The sequence below is a fragment of the Plasmodium fragile genome (assembly GCF_000956335.1).
Source record: "Plasmodium fragile strain nilgiri unplaced genomic scaffold supercont1.5, whole genome shotgun sequence".
Taxonomy (NCBI): domain Eukaryota; phylum Apicomplexa; class Aconoidasida; order Haemosporida; family Plasmodiidae; genus Plasmodium; species Plasmodium fragile.
In genome coordinates this window covers 373,916-383,474 of record NW_012192585.1, presented here as the reverse complement: position 1 = coordinate 383,474, position 9,559 = coordinate 373,916, and the positions used below count along the sequence as shown (strand labels likewise).

At 45.0% G+C, this 9,559-nt stretch overlaps 3 protein-coding genes across 3 annotated transcripts; all 3 read left to right on the top strand.

The window, feature by feature from the left end:
- Window positions 1–370: 370 nt before the first annotated feature.
- AK88_00664 (uncharacterized protein) lies at window positions 371–2,674 on the top strand (the record flags this gene model as incomplete). Its single annotated transcript, XM_012478310.1, has 1 exon — window positions 371–2,674. The coding sequence occupies one exon, from the start codon at window positions 371–373 to the stop codon at window positions 2,672–2,674; it is 2,304 nt and encodes a 767-aa protein (XP_012333733.1).
- A 1,536-nt stretch (window positions 2,675–4,210) lies between these two features.
- Window positions 4,211–6,590, top strand: AK88_00663 (asparagine synthase (glutamine-hydrolyzing); the record flags this gene model as incomplete). The annotated part of the gene is made up of 2 exons (XM_012478309.1): window positions 4,211–4,290; window positions 4,862–6,590. The coding sequence occupies 2 exons, from the start codon at window positions 4,211–4,213 to the stop codon at window positions 6,588–6,590; spliced, it is 1,809 nt and encodes a 602-aa protein (XP_012333732.1).
- Window positions 6,591–8,867: 2,277 nt separating this feature from the next.
- Window positions 8,868–9,203, top strand: AK88_00662 (60S acidic ribosomal protein P2; the record flags this gene model as incomplete). The annotated part of the gene is made up of 1 exon (XM_012478308.1): window positions 8,868–9,203. One exon carries the CDS (start codon window positions 8,868–8,870, stop codon window positions 9,201–9,203), a length of 336 nt encoding a protein of 111 aa, XP_012333731.1.
- Between the last annotated feature and the right edge of the window lie 356 nt (window positions 9,204–9,559).

Below are 9,559 nucleotides of genomic sequence, written 5' to 3'. Positions count from 1 at the left end.
TTTTTTTTTTTTTTTTTTTTTTTCCCCTATACTAATGTTTCCTCCATTAATGTGACGCTTTGTTTAAGGTACCAACCTCCGTTGTGTGGTGTCCCTTTTGATTTGCTTTTTTTTTTTTGTGTTTTTTTTGTTTTCACTTGATCGCCTTTCGTTTGGCCGCCCCCCTTGTGCGTGACGGCAATAGGAGGGCGGTGGAATTTTTTCTGCGGGGTGTGTTGAAGACGCTTCACTGGGTGTGCTAGGTGGAAGAGCGGCAAGGGCAGGTACTCTACAGAAGCGCTGCGCAGACGTGCCTCACACACGTGCTGCGTTGTCGCCTCGCCACCTCACGGCCTCACCACGTCGCCGCTTATATATGTAGCATGCCAGCATGGGGAGTGGTACAAATGAGGACAATGAGGCGAAGCCCCCCGGAGGGCCCTGCGGACAACTGGGGGGAGCCCAAGTAGGAGTGAGCGATAAAGCCAAGTTTGATGTGGACATGGAGGGATGTAAATCTGTGGAGGAGGATTGCTCAAGGGAGGAATCACACAAGGGGTGCAGCTGTGGTGGCTCTCCTAGAAGAAGCACTACTGGGAAAAGCGACCACGCTAGAGAGGACTATACGCAGGATAACACGGACACCCAGAGTGATGAAGAGGAAAGGCACTTTTGTAACGTTTGTTTTTCCTTCTTGTATTATAAAAAGTATTGTTTTTACGAACTCCTAAGGATATATCGCAACGTGTCCTCTCTAACCCCCGAGCAGAAGACTCTCCTCACTGAATCCATATACAGCAAGCTGTATAAAATGTACTTGGCTGTTTTGAATAATTATTTTTTTATTATGAACATTTTGCTGCCTCAAATTTCCACGCATATAATTTTGCACCTCCTGGCACACACCGTTCACCGGGGGGACGTAGTCATCGTGGAGGACTCGGGCAGCGACGGGGAGGGAACGAGTGAAGAGGAAAGTCGAGGCGGGGGTGGAAGTGGGAGTGGAAGCGGAAGTGGCGTGGACGACGCCAGCTACAGTAGCAACGCAGAGGGGGGCCCCTCCGAGCGAAAGAGCAGCGTGGATGGTGAACAGAAGAATACCGTGCAGCAGGAAAAAACGACAAAGAAGAGGAGGAAACGAATCCCTAGGGAAGAATACACCATTAACGAAATACTAAATCATTTAACTAAAGAGGAGAAGGACAAGATCGACCAACAATATAACTTTCACAACTTAGATGCAAGGTTACTCTGCAAAGACAATCCCATTGTTATATTAAAAGAAATCAGGTGCAAATTAATGAGTGCACAAGAGGAGGAAGGGATGTCGAGGGAGCTTGAGTTGAACCTGGAGAGGTCGACCTCCATGGACTACCTCGACGTGGGATACGCCAGTGGGAGGAAAATGCGTGCAAGGGATGAAACAAGTGCGAACCTGTTGGGGATCTCATCGCTGTTTCCTCAGGAGGAGCGACACAGACAAAGCCTACCCGTCCCGGAGCAACACAGCGGGAAACGTGACACGGGGCAAGGGGCGCAACAGGGGGATACTGCCAAAGGGAAAGGCAAATCTGAAGACGGTCGTTATGGGGGCGGCCCCCAGAAGAAGTTTGCAATGGGCCGAGAGGGAGACGTTGAAGTGTACATCGCAGACCACCGCAAGGAGAACAGTGAGTACGCGTTCCCGCGCCTGGACGCAGTGCCGGGGGAGGTGCGGCTTGGTGAATGGCGCGCGGGAGATGAAGCAGGGGAAGGGGAGACCGCTGCAGAGCCAGATAGGGACGCCTCACGTAGGGCAACTCCCCCGGGAGGAGAGCACATACCCCCCGGACGTCGCATCACAAGCGCGTACAGCCCCACGCTCGACGAATACAATCTTCTGCAAAATATGAGCAAAGTGAGAAGTACACTAAGACAATTCGTTCGAGACTGGTCCATGGAAGGAAAGCATGAAAGAGATAGTGCATACGAACCCATGTTAAAAAGTTTAGCCAAGTACCTACCCATAAAAGACGATTATGTGCCTAAGGTGCTTTGCCCAGGATCAGGATTAGGAAGACTTCCATACGAAGTGGCAAAAAAAGGGTATAGAAGCCAAGGGAATGAGTTCTCCTACTTCATGCTCCTTGCATCTAATTTTATCCTCAACTACTACAATGAAAAGGAGTCACTCAAAATTCAACCCTATTGCCTGAACACACTGAACAGAAGAAAACGGGATGACCACCTCAAGGTTGTTACTCTACCAGATATAAATACATATGACAAGGCCATCCTAAGTACCGACTTTTCCATGTGTGCAGGTGAATTAGTAGAAGTGTATGACCATGAGAAGGGATCGTTTGACGGAGTACTCACTTGTTTTTTCATGGACACAGCTAAAAATATTTTTTTATACATTCGAACCTTTGCTAATATTTTAAAGCCAAACTCCTTGTGGTGTAATGTCGGCCCTCTCCTCTACCACTACTCTGAAATGACCAACGAGCTGTCCATCGAGTTATCGTGGGAGGAGATTGAGGTGATCATTTCGAAATGGTTCACTCTTGTGGAGATTGACTGGATTGACAATTATTATACAACCAATGTTGACTCCATGATGCAGGTGCAGTACCACTGCATCTTCTTTTGCGCCATTCGAAATGATGTACCTGTGGAGGACCCGCCCAAGGGCGACCCTCTTCAGGGGGGTTAGCACGGAAACAATAAAAACAAAAAAACTAACAAATTATCGCCTGTTTTGTAAGTGCCCTGTCGCCGGAGTGTGCATATGTATATGTATATATGTATATATTTTTTTTTTTTTCCTAAAAACCCCCCCACACTTGCGTGAATGCTCAAGCACGCATTTCCGTGTAAGACCATTTGCGATGTTTTTGTGAACCGATTTTTACCCCCTCCGTTTGGTAACACTGCAAACGATTTGGCAACAATGTGCGTCATTGTCCCGCCTCTTAGCGGGGTTGACATATGTCCTCCCCCCACCCCCATCATTAGCCCGACTTGGAACCAGTTCAATCAGATTGTGATGCATGAAAAATTATCCTCATGATTTTTTATAACTCTTTCGGATGAGCTGGGTTATGGTATCATCATATTGAATTGGTTCACTTCGGGGCATGGGGACCATTTTTGCTTCCTGGCCGGCCATGTGCTGGTGCAGGGGCAGGTTACGGTGAATTCGTTTGGGAAAAAATGGGCACAAGAGTGGGGCATCGTATTATGCCCACGTCAACGCTCATCACAGTTGTTCAAATGTTTCTACCGCTTAGCTTACGAGCGGTTCAACCTTATATGCATGCGATACGGAGGCCAAAAAGGGGGGGAAATTCAATGTGGCCCATTTTTGTACGAAATTATGTTAATAAAAGGGGCACCCCCTTCTCATTTCATTCGGTAACAGTAAGCGCTGTGAAGCGCAGCAAGTGGAAGAAAGAAAAGAAATTAAAATGCAAATTCAAACATAAATTAAAAATTTTTTTTTTAAAATATTAAAAATAAATTTAAAAAAAAAATTTTTACATGAATTAATAAAAAAAAATATAAAATCACAATATCTTTTCTGCAGTTCCATTCCCATTTTTGAGTCGCAAAATGCCGAAGGGCATCATCCCGTGGCGCAAAAAAAACAAAAAACAAAAAAAAAAAAAAAAAAAAAAAAAAAAGGGAAAAAAACAAAAAACAAAAAAAAAAAAAAAAAAAAAAAAAAAAAAAAAAAAAAAAAAAAAGGTGAACGCTGCTGAATTCGCTTGATGGCTAGCCCGAAGAGCATACAAAAGGTTTACACAACTAATAAAAGTAGAGGTATGCTTAAGTCAGCCCCCATGGGCGCTAGGCCTATGGCCGGGAACACGGGTCAATCTATAACGCGCCCCCGCACGTTTTCACGTATTCGCTGTACGCACCACTTTGGAGGGGCATACCGAAACTGCTGACAAGCCAAAATGGAAAAAAAAAAAAAAAAAAAAAAATCGAAAAAAGCTACCCACATAGCAAAAAAAAAAAAATAATCGAAAAAAAGTCTGCCCCTGTTGGCGAAAAACACAAAACACAAAACACATTTTAACCCTCTCTCAAAAAAAAAAGAGAGAAAAAAAAAAAACTCCCTTTTAACAAGGACAAGCCCGATTTTACACAAACCTGCAACTACACCTTTTACAAATTTACTTATTCGTAAAAGCAGCATCACTCTCCTCAAACCTCTGTTAAATAAAACGGATTGACTCTAACCATGTGCGGCATCCTAGCCATTTTCCACTCGTCCATTGAAAGGCACCGACTGCGTAGGAAGGCCCTGGAGTTGTCAAAGAAGTACTGAGCGAGCGATGAGTGCTGGCCACGCCACGGCGGTGCGAATGAACTTTCTCATTGCGTGTTCGTGTAGTTGTAAATGGGCATGCAACGATTGTGTGGTATATTCGCGGTGGTGGTGATGGGGGGGGCGAGTTAGTCGTTTTCGCTTATTCACGAACCCGTTTTGCGTGCGTGGGTTTTGAATCAAACAGAGTGGGCACCCCCAAATGGGGGACACGGTACACAGGTGTGTACATGTTTTATATGTACACATGAACTTGCTCATTGTTTGGCAACGTACAGTAGGCTGCTTTTTTGCTCCCCACCCTACGCGTCACTTATTTATGTGGCCAGTTAGACAGTCCAAGGAGTGGACAAGACACTCCTTCCGTTCTCGTCTGCCTAAACGAGTGAATAGTGTTATATCTACCAAATGTTTGTGATTGTATGCGAATGATTTGTTAAAGGTTCATGGGCGGTGCTGCCTCCGTGCGAAGGGGTAGCTTTGCGTTGTGCCACTGAGTGGACACCATCCCGCGCCGCTTGCACGCGCCGACACCCCGCTTCGCTTCACTTCACTTTTGCGCAGGCTGAGGCACCGGGGCCCCGACTGGAACGGAATCGTGGTTGAGGATAATGAGGACGGAACGACAAACGTGCTGGCGCACGAACGGCTGGCCATTGTCGACGTGCTCTCGGGTCACCAGCCCCTCTACGACGACGCCAAGGAAGTGTGTCTCACAATAAACGGAGAGATCTACAACCACCTGGAGTTGCGAAAGCTCCTTCCTGAAGACACCATAAAAAATTTAACGAGCCAATCTGATTGTGCAGTGATTCCGAACCTGTACAAAAAGTATACTCATAAAATGCCATCCATGTTGAATGGAATTTTTGCTGGAGTTATAAGTGATAATAAGAAGAACACATTTTTTGCGTTCAGAGATCCTATAGGAGTTTGTCCTTTGTATATAGGATACGCATCTGATGGGTCCATTTGGTTTGCCTCGGAGTTTAAAGCACTAAAGGATAGCTGTGTTAGGTATGTGAACTTTCCTCCTGCGCATTATTACATCAACTGCAAAAATAAGGGGGAGTTCGTTCGTTACTTTAATCCTAACTGGTGGGAGCTAAGTGCTCCTATCCCCAACAATAAAGCCGACTTAGAACAGATTCGAGTGCACCTGGAGAAGGCTGTGGTGAAGAGGCTCATGGGGGATGTGCCCTTCGGGGTATTACTCTCCGGGGGGCTGGACTCTTCCATCGTGGCCGCGATAATTTGCAGACATTTGAAGAAGATCCACGGAGGGGAAAGTGGGACAAGTGCAACTCACCTCAGCAATAACGATGACGGTGGCAAAAATTCCACCGCTGCTTCTGTCCATCTGAAGAGCTTCTCCATCGGGTTGCGTAATTCGCCTGACTTGAAGGCCGCAAGAGAGGTTGCAAATTTTTTGGGGAGTCAACACACGGAGTTCCACTTTACCGTGGAGGAAGGAGTAGATTCACTGCACGATGTGATTTATCACATTGAAACGTACGACATTACAACCATCCGTGCATCGACCCCCATGTACATTCTTTCACGACTGATCAAAAGCAGTTGCGTGAAAATGGTTCTAAGTGGAGAAGGGGCGGACGAAATATTTGGAGGGTACCTCTACTTTCATAAGGCTCCTAACCGAGAAGAGTTTCACCGAGAGTTACAAAGGAAGGTGCATGACTTGCACATGTATGACTGTTTGAGGGCAAACAAATCTACCATGGCCTTTGGGATCGAAGCACGTGTTCCCTTCCTCGATCTTAACCTCTTAGATGTAGTAATGAATATTGACCCAAAAGAAAAAATGTGTTCAGAGGGACATATAGAAAAGGAAATTTTAAGACGCGCTTTCGCTGGCTATTTGCCTGACCATATTTTGTACAGGCAAAAGGAACAATTCTCTGATGGGGTTGGTTACAATTGGATTGATGGTTTGAAGGAGTATGCAGAGAGTAAAATTTCAGACATACAATTTTCACGCGCACCTTTTTTATTTCCATATAATACACCCAAGACGAAGGAGGCCTATTTGTACAGGTGCATTTTTTCTGAGTGTTTTCCGGAACAGTGTGCACAGGAGTCTGTGCCCGAGGGGTCCTCCATCGCCTGTTCATCAAGCAAGGCGGTCGAATGGGATGCGTCATTTAAGCAAAACCCAGATCAGTCGGGCAGGTCCGTGCTCGGTGTGCACCACAGCTCGAAGCAGTTCTCCGACGTGAAGCCTGTCCAGCTGCCCGACGATGAGAGCAAGGCGCTCCTCTCAAGCGCAAGCTGATTGGTCAGAACAAAAATATGGTCACTTTGCACCAACTGGTTGGGTGGAAGTGTGGCCCACTTGTTATGATTGCCTGGTGGCTACGTATGCAGGCGTCTATTTTTTTTTGCAGGGGATCCCCTTTTTCCCAGTCACCGCAACGTACCCATGTGTACATATATACATATGTATATTGTTGCAGCGGTGCAACATAAGATGGGAGGGACGCACACACGCACAATTGTATGCACTGCGAAAAAAACGTGGATGGATCCACCACCCACCCCTTTCCTAAACTTATGACGTACTTTAATTTTTACCTGAATGGTAAATAAGCATGTTTTGTACAAACCCAAATGGGTGAACTTTTTGTTTTTTTTTTTTTTTTTTAACCTTTTTTGCATGCCTGAACATTTTTCCCCTATGCACTGTGGGAACAATTCAATTTGGGTTTGCCGTTTGTCACTTGGGGAAGCGAGAATTGCACGGCATATTCGATGCTCTGTGGGTGTAGCAAAATAATGTGCGCACTTTTTTCGTGCCATACTTATACAATAAAGGTAGGGGAAGCCTTTTCTGCAAAAAAAAAACGCACAGGGTGTTGTTCCTCCTTAGCCAAGCGCTTTCCTCGAAAAAGTAGCCAAAATTTTTTTTTGTGTTTTTTTTTTACCTGACTGGTTCAGGCAATTTAATCCTTATTTTGCGTAAGCCGTGGGGATAAACACCATAAAGGTACATATGAGATACGTATGAGGGCTTCGTTTCCTTTGCAGCGACGGTATTCTCCTTTTTGGCTTTACGTTCGAAAGTTCCAAAGTGCGTTGACGCATTCACTATATATATGCCCCCCAAGCGTGCTTCCATTTTTGCCAACCCCTCGGTAAGGTACAGAAAAAAAAAAAAAAGCTTCTTACAAATCTTTGCGCACCTTTGGATTTGCCACAGTTTTTTGCAGGCATCCCCCTTTCTATACTGCACTTTGAACACTGCGATTGGTAGCGAATAAAAAAAAATGGTAGCCCATATATTTTTCCTCTTAAATTTTGTTTAAGCTTGCCCCCTTTCTTTTTCGCCGCGCGCCGCTACTTAGAGGTTTGCCAAGAAGTTATTCGCACGGGGGCGAACGGAACTGGATCCGTTTTTTTTATTTTGCCATTTTTTATGGGCACATGATGCATGCGCATACTTTATACGTACATGTACGCTTCTGGAGTATGCCGGGGTGATATGTGCATATTACGCTTCCTGCGCTTCTAGTGTATATGTGGCGTAGGTTGCGTGTCGTGGATATGGGAAAATATACTTCGCTGTTCCATCCGAGGGGGCAAAGGTGTTTTTACGAGGTACCGACGAGTTGTCAATTGGGGTGCACGTAACAGTCACGTGGCAGCTGATGAGCAGATTCACATATGCGCATCGTCGCTGCGTTAACGTGTTTCTTTTTCCCCCAGTGTTGGCAAATCTCTCTTCCGCTGAGTATGCATTTTTCATATGGCGGCTCTTCTTTGCTGTTTTTTTTTTTATGCCACGTGAAGCAAACGTTCAACGCTCCTATCGCAACTTGGCAAATAAAAAAAAAACACTGTGCTATTTTTACGTAACAAAATTATTTTTATTAAGGTACCTTTTTTTTTGCTCATCCTCATCGCAAGGTTTTTCCCCATTGCAAGATTTTTTTTTTTTTTTTTTTTTTTTTTTCTTTTCCTCCACTTCAGCCAACAGCAATAAGCTGCAGATATAAAGAGGAAACCAAATCTGTGATTTCTCTTGTGCCTCATTTTTTACGGCATTTTTTACGGCATTTTTTACGGCATTTTTTTCGTCCACACTGTTTTACGCTTATATTTTTCCTGGCCCCTTTGGGAAAAACAATCTTTTAACTGTAAATTATTACAAACAGGTAAGCAGAGATTATAAAAGAGTGAGCCCGCCGTTCGGCATACCAAAACAAAAAAAAAAAAAAAAGCGTATGCGTTGAAGGCGTTTGTGAGTACGTGATAATGCGCATGGATTGGCGTCAAACGGATTATTTGGAAGAGTGAATTGTAGAAGTACGCCTGTTCCATTGTGACCTTTCCCCACGTGACTGTGGTACTGCGCTGCTGGGCGACTGCGCCGAGGAGTGGTGGGCTCCCCTCCCCCCCGCATAAACGGGCGATCTTGGGGCCCCCCTGCATCATCCTCCTACATCCGCCTGACTCCGGATCAATTAAGCAGCAGTGAGCACATTTCCCCCCCCTTTCCCGTATTTCCTATGTCACCGCTCCTTCCCTAACGCAGCTACTGTTACATAACAAAATGGCAATGAAATACGTCGCGGCGTACCTCATGTGTGTTTTGGGAGGCAATGAAAATCCCACTGCAAAGGAAGTGAAGAAGGTTCTGGGTGCAGTGAACGCAGGAGTAGAGGATGAAGTACTGTCAAGCCTGATGGACTCACTGAATGGAAAATGTTACCATGAGTTAATTTCTGAAGGAATGAAAAAGTTACAAAATCTTGGTGGTGGTGGAGGCGGAGCTGCTGCCGTAGCAACAGCTGATACGGCTGCTGTCAAGGCCGAGGAGAAGAAGGAAGAGAAGAAGGAAGAGGAAGAAGAAGAGGAAGATGACTTAGGATTTTCGCTCTTTGGTTAAGCATGTTTATACGGTTGTGTGTACGTGTAACGGTAGGAGTGTAGTTGTATGTGTAACGCTTCTCTCTCCTTCCTGGCAATCCCACAAACGTGAACAGCCAAACGAAGCAAACCCCTTCTCTATCCGTTTCATGCGAGTTGCCCAGGTGCGCGTGGATGTACATATATATATATATATATATATATAGCTTAGCCTTTCGTTTTATTGCACAGCATATTTTATGGTGTTTTCTCCCATCGTGTTTTATATTTTATCGTCTTTTTTCTCTGCGAACTTGTGCGTGTTTCTTTCTCTTTTTTCTACTCTACTTCTTTCTTTCTTTTTTTCCTTTTTTTTTTTTTTTTTTTTTTTTTTTT